The sequence below is a fragment of the Suncus etruscus genome, chromosome 11 (assembly GCF_024139225.1).
Source record: "Suncus etruscus isolate mSunEtr1 chromosome 11, mSunEtr1.pri.cur, whole genome shotgun sequence".
Classification (NCBI taxonomy): Eukaryota; Metazoa; Chordata; class Mammalia; order Eulipotyphla; family Soricidae; genus Suncus; species Suncus etruscus.
The window spans coordinates 89639535-89661669 of record NC_064858.1 but is presented as its reverse complement, the minus strand read 5'-3'; the positions used below and the strand labels follow the sequence as shown (position 1 = coordinate 89661669).

General features: G+C 39.0%; 1 protein-coding gene, 1 non-coding gene and 1 pseudogene across 2 annotated transcripts; 2 read left to right on the top strand and 1 right to left on the bottom strand.

Annotated features, from left to right (window-relative positions):
• Positions 1 to 2193: 2193 nt before the first annotated feature.
• Positions 2194 to 2323, top strand: LOC126023106 (small nucleolar RNA SNORA22). The gene has a single exon (XR_007500318.1). It is a non-coding gene; the product is annotated as a small nucleolar RNA SNORA22 (small nucleolar RNA).
• A 5607-nt stretch (positions 2324 to 7930) lies between these two features.
• LOC126022169 (induced myeloid leukemia cell differentiation protein Mcl-1 homolog) lies at positions 7931 to 19448 on the bottom strand. The gene is given in 4 exon segments (XM_049783014.1): positions 7931 to 8679; positions 8681 to 8840; positions 8843 to 9091; positions 19361 to 19448. Coding segments are annotated over 4 exon segments (897 nt in total). The 3' UTR covers positions 7931 to 8279.
• Positions 19449 to 19584: 136 nt separating this feature from the next.
• Positions 19585 to 20947, top strand: LOC126022168 (hippocampus abundant transcript-like protein 1; annotated as a pseudogene).
• Positions 20948 to 22135: the final 1188 nt, after the last annotated feature.

The window sequence follows — 22135 nt, the reverse complement described above, 5'->3', positions numbered from 1 at the left end:
GCCTTAATCAAAAATTTAAACTGCAGTTTTTCCAGTCGTTCTGATCGCCGCCCCTGATTGGCTTTTGGGGCTTCACCCATAGGATCCGCTACCATGGGTGCCACATTGAGTACTGAGCTTAAATTCATTCGAGATATACAGTCTGAATTGAAACGCAGACATATAGAGGTTACCAAAAAAGATATTTGTAATTTTTTAATGTTTGTTCATGATGTTTGCCAGAAATCTAGTGTTCCCGGGCTCCCTCTCGCTCTGACTCTGTCTCTCAGTTTCCTTCCTCTTCTGACCCTTCATCTTTACTTCTGCCGCTGCACCCTCTGTGCAAAATCCTAAACAGCCCTTCACTTCCCTAGCTTCAGCTCCGTCCCTGTTCCACCAAAACCTTTACTCCCCTCACCACCCTCCCCTCCTTAGCCAGCAATTGCAACAATACAAAGCCTTTAATTGGAAAAGCCTCAAAGAGCCATTTCAAGCCGTAACCTCCTATGGCCCCCAAGCCCCTTACACGCTCTCCTGCTTAGAATCTAAAAGCTGAACTCTTTGTCTCTTGGGAAGTTAACTTTTTTTTCCGCTGCAAAGCCCTTGCAGATAGGCAGGAATCCTGATCTCTAAGCTCTTATAGCTGGCCTCGCCTCTTTTCATACCTTAAAGGTACAGCACACACTTTCCAGGTCCCAGCTTGCCAACATGGCTCTTGCTGCCCTCTGTGCCTGGAAGTCGCTCCCCAGAGCCGGCATTCCAGCAGCTCCCCCACACGCGGCAACAAACTGTTGCTGCTTTCTCCCTCCCCCCCCCCTTTCTGACTTGAGTTCCCAACTCACCACAATTACATCCATGGTGTCTCACCTCTCTAACAAACTTGATAATGCTCTTAGCTCAAAAACCAGTGCTACTACCTTTCCTGTCTTTCTCCCTAATGGAAAAAGTCTCCCCCCCCCCTCCCCGCCTGCTCAGCAGCCTCCGCAGCTACCTTCTCAAACGCCTCCCACTGATCCCCCGCACCCCAGGGGAAAAATTCTAAATGCCCAAGACGCTCAGTCCCTAACCATGGCAGATTCCCTCCTCTCACCGCTCCCCCTCTTAAAGCTATAGAAATGAAACTACTTGGCCAAATTGAAAATCTTAAACAAATCTTAAGCCTTCAAAAACAGGCTGCTTCTCTTAAGTTTCTGCCCTTCAGGCTTTCCCCCGCCCTCCTAAATCTATAGTTATCTGTCCTCTGCCCACTGAATTCCACGGCCAGGCCCCCCATCTTGAGAATTCAGAGAGACAAACTAATAAAAGTCAGGCTGAGTGCCATAAAACAGAAACTGCTGCAGTGCCTACAAAAAATTCTAAGGGCACAGTGAGCAGGATAATTACAAAGTATCATCTGCTAAGCCATAAAACCTTGCGATATCTACACTTTGCTGTTAAAACTTCTGAGCCTAATGTACCCTTTACTCAGTACATTTTGCTCAAACCAGTCCTCAGCCTCCTTCAGCCTCTTTCCTGCCAGCCTTGGGAAACAGCCAGCTCAGGCCCTGCCACTCCCACTTTAAGCCTTCCAATTCACCTTGAAATACCCAATCTTTGTTATTCAAAAGAAATCTGAAAAGTGGCATCTCTTGCATATTCTCAAATCAATTAATAAAACCATGATCCCCATGGTGCTTTTGCAACCCAGACTCCCCTCTTCGGTTGCCATTCCCTCTAATTCCAATAAATTAGTAATTAATCTTAAAAGATTGCTTTTTTTTTTCTCTATATCATTACACCCTGCGGACTGTAAATAATTTGCCTCTAGCCTTTCTGCTGTTAACTGTGCTGGCCCCTCCCCGAGTTATCAGTGAAAGACTCTGCTTCACCTTGTCAGCCCTACACTTCGTCAGATATGTGTTATTAGGTTTAGTGCATTAAGTGGTGTAAAGTAATTATTAAAACATTAAAAAGCAACAGGAAGATAAGGGCAATAAACTTTTTTTTTCATGCCTCTCAGAAAATTTTAGAGCAAGGTCATAATTCTGTCACTTTACAGATAACAAAATGTTGGTAAAAGAAAAACTTCTTTGTGTTTTAAAATCCAAACGAACACAAAAGTGTTAAATTTAAGTCTTATATTTCTATTAAAAGTTTTATTTTAATTTTTAAAGTATTTACAAAATTATGTGAAAAATAATGTGGTTAGCCTTTTTAAACAATATAGTTAATTTAATGCACAGTGAACACCTAGGTGTGCTTTATAGTACCCTTAGTTTTAACTTTGTGCTACAGCAATGGTTGTTCTTTATTTCTGCATTGAAAGAACTATTATTTTAAGTGCATTCAAAATATCAGCACATTATACAAATCTGTATATTTGTGTCACAGTGAAAAAATAATATAAATGAAAAATATATTATATATTATTTTATAAGTAATATATAAAAGTAACTAAACTTTATAAGCAAATTAACTAGTATTAAATACAATTTTAGTCTTAAGTTCTAAGTGTGTAAATACATCAGATGTCTTTAACTATATTTTATAATAATCTAAGCATTTAGTTAATTTAGTATATAATATTTTTTACAAATTATTCACTTAAAGTCTTCATAGTAAAAACAGTTGTTTGTTTTTTAAAAATCAGTTTTTATACCTTTAATAATCATAGTTCATGCTATTGTGTTTAATCATAAAAATTTTAACACTTTATTACAGCTGTCTTACTGTTCTACTGCAAAACCAATTTAAAGAAAACCTATTCATTTACAGCAAATCATTTCATACTTCCAAGTAGAGACTCCTTCTACAGTGCTCATTAACCATTTTACTTAATGTTTTAAACTTCAAATTAAAATTGTTTTAAAAATGTTTTGTGTTAAATCTAAACCTTAAAATTTATTTTCAGCAAAGTTCCACTCCATCTACATTAAGTACTTCTCAAAACTAAAAAAGTTTTTCTACAAAAATTTTTTTTCTTCTCACAAACATGCTAGCTAAATATTTAAAAGCGCTTGTCAATTTTTTATAAATAAGTCTTAAATCAATCCTTTTGTCTGTTTATGTGTCTGTTGTGATGAATGAAAGTGGCCACAAGTGTAAAATGTTGTGTTTAGTGTTGTTTTGTTTTGTCTGTTTATTTGTTAGCTCTACATTTTATAATAATACAATTTTTAAAGCCTTATCCATTTTTCAAATTTCAATTAATTTTTTCAACCTGGTTCAGTCTGGTCAGTTCACAGACTGGCATCTTGCAACTAAAAATCATGTGTTAAAAATTATGTATTAAGCTAGCTTTGTCCTTCTAAGAACATGGCGGAAGGTGTGGGAGATGGCAAACCCCAGATTTCTCAATGGCCATCGGGGATAACTTTTCCCTGGAGAATTTCTGGACTTTGCAGTCACCCGGCTTTCCTGTTATGTGTAAGTTCAGGCCTATAGAATATGTATTTATGGCTAAAAAATAGCATCCAGCTTTAACATAATAACTAGAAGTTTAAGAAAAATCCTTTATATTCAGTTTAAAAAAATTTTTTTTTAATTAGCAATTGTTAATTATAAATTTTCTTTTATGCCAAAGTCTAACAGAGGTCAAATAACATTCCCGTGGTATTCAAAAATAACTAGTGTAATGTAAATTGCTAATGTTTTCTGCCTGTAAACCCAAGCCAAAGGACTAAGTAAATTCTTAATTTTTATATGAAGTAACCATTTTGCCTCCTGCCAAGCTGTTTTCTTATAAACCTCCTGCTAGCCGCCATTCCTGCAAACCTGTTTCTAACTGACTCCACCTTTGACAATGCTGAATTAGACACTCTGCCTAGCTGCCTTGGATGCCCACCACTGCCACCAACAACCTCCATTGCAAACAAGTCACGGTCGTGGAACTTTGCTTACTCAAACCATATATGTGCCCGCCTGTTCAACAATCAAACATTTGCAATCAAACCATTATTGTTAACAACTATTCCATCTTCATTGAAGCCCCCAACTCCACTTATTTTGTTTGTTCCACTGGATTTTCCCCCCATATTGTTACTGAAATGTTTCTTGCTTATCATGATTGTTATGTTTTAGCTTTGTTAATGCCTAGAATAACCATCAAACCTGTTGGTCGGTTTCCACCTCAAACCTCATCCTGCAAATGGTCAATGCCTCTGCCCAGGCGCTCTCCAACACCAGCTATGAACACTGTTAAACCTGCAATTCACCGGTTTCGCCGTTTTATGAAAGCATCACAACGTTTAAATCTCCTATCTACACCAATGACTCTAAACTTCTTCTCTGGAAAGTTCAGCCTCAGCGTCATTAACTCACTATTGGGCAAGTTGTGAGCTACGAACTCTGCCTTCTAGCCCATCCTCCTCCTCTCAAGTTATTTTAAATCTTATAAATGCCTCTGCTCTAGCCCTCACAGACCCAGATTATGAACGCTGTTAGCTTGGCTTCTCTCCTCAACCCCTACTCTTATCCTTCCGTCTTTCAACGACGTCGCGAGCCCTTTACAACTGTCACCCTTGCAGTCCTCCTTGCTGTTGGCGCCACTACTAGTGCTGGCATAGAAATTTACTCCCTTGTTTCCACTCAGTCTAATTTTCGCATTCTCACTCACGCTGTAAAACAAAACATTAATGAAATCAAACATAGCTTACAATTTCTCACTAATACTGTTAGTTCCCTTGCTGATGTAGTTCTTCAAAATTGTCGTGCTTTATATTTTGCCCTTATGAAAGAGGGGGGAGTCTGTGTAGCCCTTAAGGAACAATGTTGTATTTTCAAAGACAAAACTGGATTAGTTAGGAATAGCGTTCAACACATTGGTGACGGTATAAAAGACTTCCAAAAACATTTTGATGAAGAACAAGGTTGGTAACAGGGTTGGTTTTTCTCTTCTCCTTGGATACATACATTACTGTCCACTATTTTGGGCCCTCTTATTAGCCTCATGCTGCTCCTTTCCTTTGACCCATGGGCTTTCCGCAAATTTACTGCCCTTGTTAAAAACCAGGTAGATGAGACGGCAAAAACCTCTGTTCAAGTTCACTACCAACAGTTAACCCAACGTGACTCCTGTGAAAACTTGGCTTTTGTCACCAAGCCGCCCTTCCAGCCACTAAGTTTTCAGGAGATAGAGCGCATAGCTAACAAACGGAGCTCGCTCTGGTACTTGTGCTCTCGGCTGTGGAGATACCTACGACGGGATTAGCAAGGTCCCAGTTAGGACACGGCCCTAAAAGGCTACAACACATAATTTGAATCTCTGTGCACAACCACGGCGCTTGTAGCCACCTTTTAAATGCGGCTTTGGCCGTGTCCGACCTGGTCAAACCTTGTAGCCTAAGACACGGTTCTTCCACCCGCTCACAACTTTCCTTCTTTTATTAGAAGAGAAAGGGGGAGATGTTGGGGACTGTGACTTGTTTGAGGTTATTTTGCTATACTTTCTGCCTTAGTTCAGCCTTTCACCTAAAGGCTACATGCAGTCTTGCTGTAAGTTCTTGGGCCAAAGAGAAAGGAATGTGCAGCTGCAAAGTATAATTAATCTTGTAGCCCGGAGGAGAGCAACACGGCCCGGTACCATTCCCAGAAATGAGGTCTTACTCCCTCAACTACATTCCGGAGTCAACAAGGCAGTTATTATGTGTATATGTTACATTGTCTGTACAAAATTATTTCTGTAAGAACATTGCCCCCACCTTATATCTGTTAAAAGTTTAGAAATGCAGCTAGAAGGTCACAAGATGTTTCCATGGATACTGCAAGAAGTATTGCCCACTTGCCTTATTTGGAATAATGAAGTAATTTTCATGCCAAAAGAATGATTGACATTGCCTTTTGCCTGCCTCCTTCACCTTCCCTATATAAAGAGGTGCTGGACCTCAATAAACGCCTTTGAACAGAGTTTATGTCTTGGGCCATTTATTATTAACCTCTCTCAGATTTTTTACAGGTGTGGTTGTTCTTCTACTCAGCAAAATAGAAGTGTGGTTGTCTGAGAAGCCTTCCCAGCTAATTCCTGCTGGCCGGGCCACCCTGGGGGGCTTCAGGACCCCGCATTTTGGCGCCCAACGCTGGGCTCGAAGACCACCGCCACAACCCGAATGACTACAGGTCGGCGAGTCCGGAGCTGTTTCGTAAATCGCAGGAATACCTCATCAGGGTAAGCGTTGAAACGAGTTAGCCTTAATCAAAAATTTAAACTGCAGTTTTTCCAGTCGTTCTGATCGCCGCCCCTGATTGGCTTTTGGGGCTTCACCCATAGGATCCGCTACCATGGGTGCCACATTGAGTACTGAGCTTAAATTCATTCGAGATATACAGTCTGAATTGAAACGCAGACATATAGAGGTTACCAAAAAAGATATTTGTAATTTTTTAATGTTTGTTCATGATGTTTGCCAGAAATCTAGTGTTCCCGGGCTCCCTCTCGCTCTGACTCTGTCTCTCAGTTTCCTTCCTCTTCTGACCCTTCATCTTTACTTCTGCCGCTGCACCCTCTGTGCAAAATCCTAAACAGCCCTTCACTTCCCTAGCTTCAGCTCCGTCCCTGTTCCACCAAAACCTTTGCTGCTTTCTCCCTCCCCCCCCTTTCTGACTTGAGTTCCCAACTCACCACAATTACATCCATGGTGTCTCACCTCTCTAACAAACTTGATAATGCTCTTAGCTCAAAAACCAGTGCTACTACCTTTCCTGTCTTTCTCCCTAATGGAAAAAGTCTCCCCCCCCCCTCCCCGCCTGCTCAGCAGCCTCCGCAGCTACCTTCTCAAACGCCTCCCACTGATCCCCCGCACATTGCCTTTTGCCTGCCTCCTTCACCTTCCCTATATAAAGAGGTGCTGGACCTCAATAAACGCCTTTGAACAGAGTTTATGTCTTGGGCCATTTATTATTAACCTCTCTCAGATTTTTTACAGGTGTGGTTGTTCTTCTACTCAGCAAAATAGAAGTGCAGTTGTCTGAGAAGCCTTCCCAGCTAATTCCTGCTGGCCGGGCCCCCCTGGGGGGCTTCAGGACCCCGCACCAAGACACCATTTCCATTTCACAATTTATTGTGCAAACATGTGATCAAATGTATCTCGTCCACCTGATGTGATCTTTTTATACACAGACTGCTAGTAACAGAGCCCACTCTGAACAGCTGAAACGCTCAGCAAAAGCTCTGAAGATGAGCTCATAAACTCAGTTTATGTCACCAGTTAAATTAGGTCAAATGAAGGAACTTACATGTGCAGCTGCCTGATCAGGACTCATTATGTCCAAGTATCAGCTTGTGGCTACTTCCCTGATCCCCCCACCAAATAAAACCCAAAACTTAAAACTTCACTTTGACTGGACCATTGAAAACCTACAGGTGACAAAGAGAAAGGGCTCATCTCCATCAGATCAATCCCAGGTCTTTTGCCCTCATTGAAAAAATAAACCCAAAGCTATCTAAGGACTACTTACCAAAATCAGATAGGAAAATTTAAGCCTGCATAGTCATCTATCAGAGTTGTTCCACTATAACCACGTAGCATATAATTCCATCAACAGGTTCCACACACACTCTAGAACTAACCAGAACAAAGCTTAGAAAAGTGTAAGAAAGAGGTTCCTAGCTACCTAGGGGCTGCAAATTTCAAAAGGGTGTAGAAAAACGAATATAAACGACAGACTTGCTTTAAAGGTCAAATAAGACTTTCTGTAAAAATATATACAATTTTTACAGACAAATACATTTACAGGTTGTTTTTGTCTTTGTAACTAATTGATGAGTCGTAGGTCAAGTATTCTTGGCCAGTAATAGGCTAATAAACTAAGCATCACTCAAACCGAGCCACGTAGAACAGGTATAAAAAGTCCCGAATACTTGTTGTATCTCCAATCCATTGTGCACACATCACTGTCTCTGCTAGTGCTTCCCTTGAACACTAACAGAAATGAATGCATTTAGCAGGCAGCTCTGATGATTCTACGACTAGCCTAGCTACTGGTTACTCTGCCAGCGCGAACCAAGAAAAGAATCGCGTCTCCCCCTTACCAGTTTCATTAACTCTCCTAAGTTTTCCACTATGGCTCTAAAGTGTGCCGCCTGCCAGAATGGAACTTGGCTCCTTTCACACAGTGACTCTTCAAGGGGGACTATTTTCCCATGCATTTATTCCTGTTGGCCACGTCCTCTTGCCACTCGCTGTTCTTTCTACTCGGCTAGAGAACTCTTGGAGGTTACAGCCTGGGCAGCTTGAAGTTCAACTTCATAAATAGATGTGATTTCACAGCAGTCTTCTGTGATTTGGCGGCTGGAGTCGGTAAGAGTCAATGATTGCACTTAAAGGCTATCTTATCAGATACGCCAAACCAGCCCCGACTCCAGCGCAACAGGCAAAAGCCAGCAGCACATTCCTAACGCCGCCTTCTAGATCTTCTACGTGGAAGAACTCCACAAACCCATCCCAGCCCCGCTACTGGACGAGCCAGTCGCGCTTGGTGCCCACGAGCACGTCGGCGATGCTGCGCGCCAGGGGCTCGACGCAGCGCTCGCGGCCGGTGCTGTGCAGGTGCTTGGCCGCGAAGGCGCCAAAGGCGATGAGCGTCGCCACGCGGCCCCAGTTGGTCACGCCGTCGCTGAACACGTGCGCCATCACGCGCGCCAGCGCCCGCACGTCCGCATCGCCCTTGGGGTCCAGCTTGCGCAGCATGCCTTGGAAGGCCGCGCGGTGGTTGCGCTGCGTGCCGCAGCGTGTCGAGCGCCCTCCGGCCGGCCGGGCCGGGCGGCGCCGCGTCCTTGCGGCCCGACGCCTGCTCGCGCAAGTAGCGCGAGATGATGTCGAGCGACAGCCGGTACAGCGCGTCCGCGTCCCCGTCGCCGCCCGCCGCCCCGGCCTCCTCCGCCGCCGCGCCGTCCGCCTTCGCCCCCGCCAGCCGTCCAGCTCCGCCTCGGGCGACAACATGGCGGCGGCGGCGTCCTCCTCAGGCGGAGGCGGCGCCGAGCAGCGGCCCGGGCGGAAGTGCCAGCCCCGCGCGGGCGTCGCGGCGTCGGGGCCCTCGGCGGCGTCGCTGCGGCCTCCGCGGGGCTCCTTCCGCCCGCCGCCGCCCAACGCCAGCCCCGCGCCCCCGCAGTACAGGTTGAGGCCCACCAAGGCGTTTTCTCGTCAGGCCCAGCATGGCGTCGGAAGTCGCTCTCTGTACAACTTTTTTTTTATATCCTAGCTATTATACTAAGTGCTTCCATGAATATAGGTATGTATACATCTTTGTACATTATTTTGTATCTTGGAAATAGATACAAACCAGTAGGCAAATTGGGTTTAACGGCAGTTCTACATTTTGTTTTTTCAGTGGGGCTGAACCAAAAAACATTCTTACCACATTCTCATGTGGTACATGAGAGTTTCATTTTTATCATATCACCACCAACACTGGTTGTTTATATTATATTTTGTATATGCCTTTTCACTAGTTTGGGTGATATGTTTTTGTCATCTTGATTTAGATTTTCCTGACAAGATGTTATGAAAAATACAATTTTGTATGCATATTGGTCACCTGTATATATTTTGTTTGTTTTTGCTTAACCCAGAAGCTCTGAGAAATTATTCCTGGTGGACTAGGGAGAGAGGCATATGTGATGATGGGGTCAAACCCAGGTGGGCTATGTGCAAGTCAAACATCCTACCTGCTATGCCATCACTCCAGTCTCCAATATGTCTATTTTTATTCAATTAACATGAAATTTTTCAAAGACTACAGAGACAAAATGTGTGTGTAATCATAGAGCTCAAATAGAAAAGCAAATAAAAGATATTACATCTATTAACTTTAAATTGTATTATAGTACCATAATCAAAACTGTGGATCAGGAATAAAGATACTCTCAGATAAATAGGATAAAGTTGAGAGCACAGAGATAAATCTTCAGATCTACATACAAAGAAACAGGGTGCATGAAGTAGAGCAAAATCATGTTTTTCACATATGGTACAAAGAAATATTGGACAGCAACATGCAAAAGTTATATTGAATACTTATCTCAGATCACATGTATTAGTTAATTCAACATGGATTAAATATCTTGAGATTAGACCACGATTCATCAGAGTTTGAAGAAAGTAAATATAACGTTTTAATATATAATTTACTTAAGGACCATGGATACAAGCATGTTCATAATTGGGTTTCAGCCATAAAATGCTGAAATAAACAAATAAACAAAAGCTACTTTCCCACCACTATTGTTCCCCCATGTCATAGGTTTTTGCAAGGACTTTATTCTTAAAGCAATTATTTAAAAAAAAAAAAAAAGAGGGGGGACTGCATTAAATTTAAAGATTCTACATCTGCCAAGTTCATGTCATGGTATACCACACTTTAATAAAATACAAAAGTGTATGAAATTGACAGACTCTCAGGTTTTAAACTTTAGAAACTTTGAATTACCATTAGATAGGATTTATTACATTTTAATTATATGTAACAGTTAAGAATAATCTGGTAGATCTCAATGATCATTAATATTGTATTTATATAATAAATAATCCTTATTATTATGAATAAAGGTATAATAAAACAAAAATTTAATAGATATATACATTTTCCATATCTAAATATCCTAAAGTAGGCATCTTTGTTCTAGGACAAAGAAACATACATAAATGAACACTACATGTTTTCAAGTTTAAATAGTAGGAGGTATTTATTGTTTCTATCAATATATTCCCATTGGAACACATACATAATAAAATCATTTAAAATTGAGATCTTATTCTAGTTATAATTACAAAGCATTTGTCAAAGTGTTAAATAGTTAAATAAAATTAAAAAACTTGCAGGTATATATTTATGCTATGATATATATATTTGATAGAAAGTATGAGATACATTTCTTATGTTAGGATATTTAACACATTTACTGTACACAGAAATTTTAAACCAATAAGAAAGTTAATTTTAAGTGAAGTGAGTGTGGGATTCTCAAAAAAGACTTATGAGTTTACCAAATATTTTACAAAATATTCCCTTGATATGATTTTGTGGTACCAGAAAATAACATTATGAATAGACCAAAGGATGGAATTAGTTCATTATACATTTATTTAAACTAGATTTTATTAAAAGAGTTGAAGATATTGAAAATAATGGCAAGCTCATGTAGGAAGTATTCTGAAGGCCAAATATGTAAAATACAACTGAAAGACTAAAGGAATTTTAGATATGTGGAAAAAATGCATTCCAATACTGTCTTGAGACTTTCATCAGAGGAAGTAATACAAGTATTTTAAATTGCTTTCGAAAAGCTTTTGCTTAAAATATTATATAAGTGCACACACATGAATATATATGTATATATACGTACATATACATATATATACATATATATATACATATATATACATATATATATATATATATATATATATATATATATTCTGAACATTGCACTTCAAAAAGACAGACTCAGTGAACAGAGCAAGCAAGTTACTTTACTTTGCAGGAGTATGCTCAAACCATACCTAAATGTCATAGAGTCCTCTCAAACACTAGGCGATACTGCTGAGTCTGGTGGGTTTTTTTTTTCTGACCATGCTCTGGGGAACCTCTTATGTGAGGTAAAACTTGACTGAGCCATCTGTATTCAAAGCATGCAGGTCTTTAAACCATTATTTATTCATTCATGCTCTACATAAAAATTTAGTGGTATTCGGTCACATAGATGACCCAGCAATTTTCACCCATGCCTTCTCAAGCATTTTTACTGATTTCAACTAGTTGGTTAATCTAAAGTTGACATAAAGTACTTCAATACAACATTGTGAGCCCACACACTTCTTATTTACAAATAGTAAAAAGGTAGTAAAAAAAATATAGCAATTTGACAAGAGGCAAATTATTTAAAATGAAAAAATTTTTTAAAAATATGCTACCAGAAATATTAAGTTAATTCCAAATATTAAAGTTTAAAATTTGTGTATATACACAAGCAAGCTCACAGTATATAAAATAAAATGGAATTATAAGTGATTCAAATGAGTTGGTATGTTTTCAAGTATACAACTAAAAAAAGCTAGGTGTGATTTAAAATTTAGCCTAGATTCTAGGAAAGAAGCGGATAAAAATAAAAATGAGTCATATTTTGAAACTGGAGTAGGCAGGAAAAGAAGAAAAAATAGGAAAATTTTATGTCTTAAAAACAAATAAAATTAATAAAACAAATAGAGACATAACCAAATATCTATAAACAAAGTAAAAAAAAACTTGGTAGAAAGAATACAGTTAAACTAGAAATCATATATGAAAATATTTATGACTCATAATAGAAAGATAGCTTATTTTGTTTTAACTTTTAGAGATAACAAGAGTATAAATGTTTATAAGTTATAAGTATAAAATTGTACATGTACATCATTACTCTGAACACTAATGGATAAAAGTTCCTTTTTCTCTACACCCTCATCAGAACTTATTGCTCGTGGCATTATATTTTTTTCAATAGCACATACATTCATACTATTTATGAGGTGAAATACTGTTATTGGTTTGATTTGCGTTTTCATTATCAGATTAAAAAAATTTGTCTGGCATTATAGAAGCCCAACAATGACAAGAGTGACCTTACTTTAATAGTCTTCCACACATATATCTTTCCCCTTGTCTATGAATGGGAATAACATTAGAAAAGTAAAACTAAAATTTATTAGTTTACAAAAATAAGGCAAAATATGAGAAAATATCAAAGACAAGAAAAGCCTTAGGGATATATCATTTCATACTATTTGGCATCTTGAATTGCATTCTAAAACAGTACAGGTACCAGAGGCTAACATCTAATAAATTTAAATATTGCATGGATATTTGTTACTAATTATATATAAATCAGATCACACAAATCAAACAGAAAAATAATAGAACTTAATAGTAGATACAGTTTATGAAAAACGGGATAACTACATGTGAAAAAGTAAGGTAACTATTAAAAACAATATAATTTTTCTCTATATATGAAGTTTTTATCAGATCAAGAAAATAATGGAGGATCAATATATAGCTACTATTCAACATTGCATTAGAGAAAGATTTTTTCATTGAAGTTAAAATAGCATTTATCTTTGAAAATATTCATGATATAAATGCATAAATAATTTAAGTTATATTTCATTGTTTTAATATGAGATGCACAGGATTGACTCAAGAGGATTCTGTAGATTATTTCACGTTTGTACTATCAGTCTGACTCCACTTTTATTTTTTAAAACTATTGAAAGCTCCTTGAAAAGAATAGACTTCTCAAAATTTCAGTGGCCTAATATTATGGAAAAGATTTGTGTTCCAACTACTATCTACAAATTTCTTCAACTGATTTACAAAATATTGATATAGCAAATACCGTGACTGTTATCAGGATTTTATTGGACATTTTTCAGAAATATCAGTTCTTTATCTTGTCATATGTTCTCAGTGAGGACAGAAACAAACACTGTTACAAAATTGCTATATAGAAACATTCAATTTCTATATCTGAGCCAAATTTAAAGTATTTTATTGAAACCAACTTCTAATTTAATATTATTTGTACAGAGTCTAAAGGCTTTTTAAAATTCAAAGACAATAGATTGATTCTTTTTTTATTTATTTATTTTTATTTTTTGGTTTTGAGTTTTTGGGCCACACCTGGTGACGCTCAGGGATTACTCCTGGCTATGCGCTCAGTAATCACTCATAGCTTCGGGGACCATATGGGACACCAGGGGATAAAACAATGGTCAATCCTAGGCTATCCTGCACAATCCAGACGCCTTACCGCTTCACCATTGCTCCAGCCCTGAGATTAATTCTTAAACCATTTAATTTTATAGTTGTTAAAAAATTTACATAAGGAATTAATGCTTATGTAATCAACATTTGGCATATATATATATATATCATTTATTTCTTTTTTTTAAGTAGAAAGAATTTAATCACTCAGTATCAAAAAAACTGAAAAAATGGACAGAAGTCAGACAAATTATGATACAAATATGCTTATAAATTTTGATATATATCAGTAAATTAAATTTATCCTTTCAAATATTCTTTAAATATGATACGGGGCTGGAGAGATAGCACAGTGGTAGGGCATTTGCCTTATATGCAGCTGATCCAGGACAGAAGGTGGTTCAAATCCCAGCATCCCATATGGTCCCCGTACCTGGCAGGGGCGATTTTTGAGCACAGAGCCAGGAGTAGCCTCTGAGCACAGCCAGGTATGACCAAAAAAAAAAAATAATAAAATAAATATGATATGAAATAGAAGGGTATTTTACTTCTTGTAAAATACTTTATTGTAATAATTCTTTTTTATTTATAATATCTTTATTTAAGCACCTTGATTACAAATATGTTTGTGATTAGGGTTCAGTCATGTAAAGAACACCACCTTCACGAGTCCAACATTCCCACCACCAATGTCCCAAATCTCCCTCCATCCCACCCCACCCCCACCAGTACTCTAGACAGGCTTTCCAGTTCCCTCATTCATTCACATGGTTATGGTAGTTCTCAGTGTAGTTATTTTTATAACTGCACTCACCACTCTTTATGGTGAGCTTAATGAAGTGAGCTGGAAGTTCCAGCCCTCCTCTCATTGTCTCAGGATTGTTTCAAAAATGACTTTTATTTTTCTTAAAAACCCACAGATGAGTGAGACTATTCTGCATCTCTCTCCCTCTGATTTATTTCACTCAGCATGATAGATTCCATGTACATCCATGTATAAAAAAATGTCATGACTTCATCTCTCCTGACGGTTGCATAATATTCCACTGTACCATAGTTTCTTTAGCCATTTGTCTGTTGAAGGGCATCTTGGTTGTTTCCAGAGCCTGGCTGTTGTGAATAGTGCTGCAATAAGTATAGGTGTGAGGAAGGGATTTTTGTATTGTATTCTTGTGTTTCTAGGGTATATTCCTAAGAGTGGAACAGCTGGGTTGAATGGGAGCTCAATTTCCAGTGTTTGGAGGAATCTCCATATAGCTTTCCATAGAGGTTGGACTAGATGGCATTCCCACCAACAGTGGCTAAGAGTTCCTTTCTCTCCACATCCCTGTCAGCACTGATTTTTCTTGTTCTTTGTGATGTGTGCTAATCTCTGTGGTATGAGATGGTATCTCATTGTTGTTTTGATTTGCATCTCCCTGATGATTTGTGATGAGGAGCATTTTTTCATGTGCCTTTTGGCCATTTGTATTTCTTTTTTATCAAAGTGTCTGTTCATTTCTTCTCCTCATTTTTTAATGGGATTACATTTTTCTTGTAAAGTTCTGTCAGTGCCCTGTATATTTTGGAGATTAGCCCCTTATCTGATGGGTATTGGGTTAATAGTTTCTCCCACTTGGTGGGTGGCTCTTGTATCCTGGGCACTATTTCTTTTGAGGTGCAGAAGCTTCTCAGCTTAATGTATTTCCATCTGTTTATCTCTGCTTCCACTTGCTTGGAAAGTGCAGTTTACTCCTTGAAGATGCCTTTAGTCTCAATGTCATGAAGCGTTTACCTATGTGTTGTTCTATATACCTTATGGTATTAGGTCAGATATCAAGGTCTTTAATCCATCTGGATTTTACCTTTGTACATGGTGTTAACTGGGGGTCTATGTTCGCTTTTTTGCAAGTGGCTAACCAGTTTTGTCAGCACCACTTGTTGAAGAGGTTTTCCCTGCTCCACTCAGGATTTCTTGCTCCTTTATCAAAAATTAGGTGTTTGTATGTCTGGGGAATGTTCTCTGAGAACTTTAGCCTATTCCACTGATCTGAGGGTCTGTCTTAATTCCAATACCATGCTGTTTTGATAACTATTGCTTTGTAGTACAGTTTAAAGTTTGGGAAAGTAATGCCTCCCATATTCCTTTTCCTAGGAGTGCTTTAGCTATTCTAGGGTGTTTATTGTTCCAGATGAACTTCATAAGCGAAGCAGAGTGGCTGTGCTCTTCTGCAGTCTCTAGATGACAGTTTTTTTTCGGGGGTGCACTTCCTAAGCCTCTGAGGAGAGCTTCAAGTATTCAGCAAAGACAAACAAGCAAAGCAAAGAGTTCCCTTCAAGTCCTCAGGGTCATCTAAGGCACAGCAGGTAGGCGCAGCCTGCCTCCTCTGTAGCAGGGAGGATCAAAGGCAGGAACCCTGATGAAATCCAGTCTCAGGTGGTTGGAAACATCATGGCCCAAGATGGCTTCTGTGCCCTTCTGACACCTAGCAGAAACCAGCAGGAATCAGTGTGTGTATGTCCCGACCCACCTCTGAAGCAGGCAGAATACCGGCAGGAACGCTGATGAAATCCAGTCTCAGGCAGCTGGAAACTGCATTAAGCATTTATTTCTTATCCTAAAATACATTTTAGATTTATATACATATACAACAATTTTAAAATATGTTGCTTAGGGCCAGGATAGATAGCACAGCGGCATTTGCCTTGCAAGCAGCCGATCCAGGACCAAAGGTGGTTGGTTTGAATCCCGGTGTCCCATATGGTTCCCCGTGCCTGCCAGGAGCTACTTCTGAGCACAAAGCCAGGAGTAATCCCTGAGCACTGCCGGGTGTGGCCCAAAAACAAAACAAAATAAACAAAAAAAAGTTGCTTAAAGTGTTAAGCAATGTCATTGTTGACTGCATGCTCCATTAAATATTATATAAGTATATATAACTCCATAACTATTCCTGACATTTTTACTTATTTGTCTAATTATATAATATTTCCCTTAAGAATTCTTCATAGGAAGGTTGGAGAGATAGAACAAGAGGTAGGGTTCTGACCTTCCACATTCCAACCTAGGTTTTATTCCTGGCATTTTATATGGGTCCTCAGCCACCCAGATTAATTCTTGAGGGCTTAGCCAGGAGTAACTTCTGAGCACCATCAATGTGCCTTCCTCCACAAAACAACAACAACAACATAAAGCAAACTTTCATAAAAGTAGAAAATTGGAATTAAAGGTAAAAGATTTTTATCGGTTTTGATGAAATCTACCCCATATTAAAATGATTATGTCTTTTTTTATTATTCTATACTCAATATTGAAAAGAATTTTTTTGGGGGGGTCACACCCGACAGTGCTCAGGGGTTACTCCTGGCTGCCTGCTCAGAAATAGCTCCTGGCAGGCACGGGGGACCATATGGGACACCGGGATTTGATCCAACCACTTTTGTTCCTGGATTGGCTGCTTGCAAGACAAACACTGCTGTGCTATCTCTCCGGGCCCAGAAAGAAAAGAATTTTTATCAGAAAATTAGTTGCTATTGGGTCATAGAGGTGGCACAGTGGTAGGGAATTTGCCTTGTAAGAGGCTGACCTAGGACTGACCAGTTCTATCCCCCTGGCATCACATATGGGCCCCCCAAGCCAGGAGTGATTTCTGAGAGCATAGCCAGGAGTAACCCCTGAGTGTCACCGGGTGTACCACACACACACAAATAAAATAAAATAAAAGTATGGCTACTTTCTTGCACAAGACAGCCAAGAAGATGCCATCAAACAGAATCTCCAAGGCCCAAACCTGGAGAGCCATTGAAGGACTACTGCCTTGTTCCCTTATCTGCTTTCCTGCATAAGATAGTCAAGAAGTTGCCATTGAGCCCAGTCTCCAGGGACCAAACCCAGTAAGGACCCCACCCAATAAAGTGGATGCTGATTCTTGTTGTGGGATTGGGCACAGGAGAGCCATTTTAGGACTGCTGCCTGTTCACCGTCTACTTTTTCTGCACAAGACAGCCAAGAAGAAGCCATCAAACACAATCTCCAGGGCCCAAACCTGTTAATAGATCCACCCAATAAGGTGGAACCAGAGAACAGCTGCTCAACTTTGCTCCATGGCCGTTTGCATCACCTAACTCTTGCATAGTACATAGTAGAAACCGCTATACAAGTGTTGCAGTGGGGAAACAATGCAGGACAACACCACACATAGAGAATGAAGATGACCTGAAAAGCCTCTCAGATAAGGAGTTTAGAGTATTAATATGAAGGATGCTCAAAGAACTCAAAGTAAGCATAGATAGATCTGAACAGACCATAATGACAGAACTTACAACTGAAATAAGAGGTCTGAAAAAGTCATAAGATGAAATGAACACCTCAATGAAAAGCCTCTCCAAAGGAATAACAACAGCTGAGGATGAGGTCACTGCGCCAGAGGATGAGACGCAGATCAACTCCATACAGCAGAAGAGATTGAAAAAAAACCTTAAAAAATGATCAGAAAATGAATAAAATACTCAAAAAATGTGAACAGATGAAAATAGAAGTCTTTAATAAACTCAACAGAAAAAAACATGAAAATCATTGGAGTCCCAGAGACCCAGGAAAAAAATATTAAGAAGTGTTGAAGGAAGAGAAAGAAGTGAAAGGAGTAAGAAGAGGAAGAATAAGAAGAGGAAGAAAGGGAAGAAGAAGAAAATAAAAAAGGAGGAAAAGGAAAAGAAGAGGAAGATGAGAAGGAGGAATAATAAAAGTATGAAGAGTAGAAGGTAGAAGAAAGAGGAAGAAGAGAAAAAAGAGGAAGGAAAAGTAGAAGAGGAAAAAGGGAAAAAAAGAGGAAGAAAATAAAGAAGAGGAGAAAGAAAAAGAAGAGAAAGAAGTAGAAGAGAATAAAAGTAAGAAGAGGAGAAAATAAGAGAAAAAAGAAAAGAGGAAGAAGAAAAAGAGAAGAAATAAAGAAGAAAATGGACTGAAGATTTATTTTTTAATTTCTTTTCTTATAATAGTGTCTTTGTTTAAACACCGTGATTATAAACATGTTTGTAGTTGGGTTTCAGTTAAACATAAAATAAATAAAAAAAAACAAAAAAAATTATATACTTAAAAAGGAAAAAAAAGATAATTAGTTGCTAATATTTTCCCCAATCATTTTGTTTTACTATGTAATTCCATTTCAGAGCTGTATTAATTTATTTCAGACCCCTTCCAATTTTCTCACTGCCTCTGATTCAAGTATACCTTTTTACTTTTTATTTCAAGCTAAATAAAATTATTAAAAATCTGTTTTATAAATTTTTTACAAATTACTACAGCTCCATAAACCTTTCTAATTCAATTTTTATGCTATTTCAATAGTTGTTTTTAATATAGGCTACATAATTAAATCTGTGATAGTACAGAAAGATAGAACAATGATTAGGTATAACGTCAACTATCTCCAGTACCCTAAATGGCCCCTCATTCCAGCCATGAGGAATCCTTGACTAAAGAGCCAGAAGTAACTCTGAACACTGTCGCATTTAGAGTATATCTCCAAACTAAAACAGTGACTCCCACAAATTTTTTTTTCAAAATCAATAAATGCTAAAATAATTCAATTCTTGGAATGGGAGAGAGAATGCAGTTATTGTGCTTTTCTTGCATGTGGTTAATTCTGGTTCAGTTCCTGGAATTCTTATCACTCCCATGATCAACACCAACTATAATTTCTGTGAACATGCGGGCCTCCATGGGCCATGAAGCCCATGAGGGTGCCGGCAACGCTCTGCCTGTGCAGTGTTGCTATCATCCCTGGCCACCCCAAAATGCCTTAGGTATGGCCATAGCATGAACACAGAACAGAAGCACAGGGTGCAGTTGGATATGCTGGAGAAGTGTGCAGCCACACAGGCCCCCATATTGTTCCTTGTATGACAAGGCCTTGGATGACCAAGTGCATCCATGTGGCTATTGTCATCTTCCTTGAATTTTTTGCTTGAGGCCTATTAACAATTCCAATGTTGACTGTTCTATATGAAACATATCCTCAGCATTCTTTCCTAATGAATGGTCTCATTCCAGATGTATAGGGTCTTCTCTCTTTTCCCCGAGCCCCTCTTATAAGTGCCCTCTGTGACTTTGGGGGGAGGAAACCCTTTGTTCTTGGCACAGTTTTCTTCACCAGATTCCTGAATCTACTGATGCCATGGTGGTATTTCACCATGATTCCAATGTCTGGATTCTTTTGGCCATGATCTGTGATATTTGCCTACTTGGCTGATAACTCTCAGGAGCATTTGAGAAGTACTACTTGTGCATGGGTCTCTGACTCTTTTGCAACCAGTCTGGCCAGTAGTCCTGCCATCACACTGACCTTTCAGCCAATTACGGAGACAGCCTTGTGGAGCTAGTAAGCCACTCTGATGGCTCTTGTGGACATCTGCTTCATCTTACTGACTGTCCCAGAGTCTTTGCCAGAGAAAAGAAGGCCACTTTTCTGGTGAGCTCAGATTTCTTGGAAACAAGCAGATTCTTTTGCATTCCTGAAGAAAGTTGACAAAAATTCCACTGTTCTGATAATCTGTATCACTATGTTTGTTTTATACCTTCCTAAAGCTGGACAGCATTCAAGTTTTTTTCTTTATCTCAGGCAGATCATAGGTTTTGGCTGTTACAACTGCTGCATTTATAGAATTCTGACCATTGGGCGCCGACAGTTTTTCTTAGCATCTTGATGAGATCCTTTGGAAATAAGAACCCTGTTCTTCTTGCCTTAGCTTTCCAGATGTTCAAGTTTGCAGGGGACAAGTTTGATCTGAGGCCTGGATTATGTGGGTCCCCTGGGTAGAGGCTGCCTTGTCAAACATCATATCTCCAGCTGTCAGTGACCTCGTCTCTCAAAATGCAGAGTCAGATCAGCAAGGAATTACTCCAGGGATCATAACTGGAATAAGGGGCTCTGTAATGGTTTGGAGCCAGCTCTGTGTGGCTTCATTTTACATCTGTTTCAAAGAACTGAGATGGGAACAAAATTAAATTCTAACAGTGGTGCCCTACAAGGAACCATCACCCCAGGCTCACCATTTTTATTTTGGGCCATGCATTGTTCTTATGTCATTTCTGGTTGCATTATTCATCCCTAAGTACAGTAAAGGCAGTCAACTCCAGAAATACAGCAACAGCAACAGTGGAAGCCTAACCAACACTCCAGTCTAGGGCTATAATGAGGACTTTGAACCATTCCTGCAAGATAGCTGCATTTGGGAACTCTCTTCTGAAGATCCTAGAAATCAGAGCACTGACCTCTGAACTCAACAATTTAGAGAGCTGGGGAGGGCCACACCACATGCAAACTTAATGATGCTGAAAGAGAGCAGCTAGGGGCAATCTTCAGGGCCACGATTGAGAAGCGACTGTCCATTTGCCTCACTACCCTTCTTCCTCCTAATTTTTCTCTTCCAGTCTTTGTCTTTTAGTTACGTTAGAACAAATTAGGATTTGAAAAAAATTTTTGCAACTGATAGGCAACTCTCAAAGTTATCTGAAGTCCAACCTTGAAATCTCAACAAAAAAGTTTTATCTTCAGTAGAAATAATGACTTTTGATTATTTCCTCAGGATTTAAGGTAACCTCCCCATTTCCTTCTCAATAGAAGTTTCACTATGCCAGCCGGATGGCCATCTCTGCCTAAATTTAAGGTTAATATTCTTTTCTTAGTATCTTTTTTATTGTTTCTGACCTTCCTTCTAATTATTCTTTAAGTCGCTACTTCAAGATCAGGGATTTTTTGCCTTTTTTCACAGGTCAGACAAAAACCTAGTTGGAATCCTCTTTCTACTTTTGGTTAGATTAATATTCAGCCTGTAAATATCTTGTCATTAATAATATTAGGTAGTGGTTATTTTTGTCAGATGAAGAAACTTTTTGTTAAAATTTCAAAAGTGTGGGCTCTAGAGATAGTACACTGGTAGGGTTCATGCCTTGTAGATAGCTGGCCCAGTTATAATCTCCGTTATCTAATATAGTCTCTCTAACTCACTAGGAGGGATTCCTGAATGTAGAGCCAGGATTAGAATCTGAGTACCACCAGGTTTGGCCAAAGTGCCTCCCTTAAATTCCCCCTCCAATTTTAAACTGGGTAGGAGTCTTTTAAATTGCTGAAGCTATTGTTTTGATTGGAGCTACACATTTCAATGCCAACATAAAAATTAGAGGGTGCAAGTTAAGTCAGAGTGTTGAATTTCTTAAAGATGCATGCTCTTCATTGGTAATTGCAGTTTGTATCCAAGTTCAGATGCGTTACTGCTCTTTATTCCTTCCTGAGACTCATGTTCCATTTTCACTCTTGCCTTAACTGCTCTGAAGTTATCTGTTTTAGTGGGTATTTATTTTCATGTTTACTTTACTTTGAATCTAACAGGAATATGCACTTCAAATTCCTTTCTAAAAGTTTATGGGTTAGGAAGCTCAGTCTTAAATAAGTATTATGCTATTTTT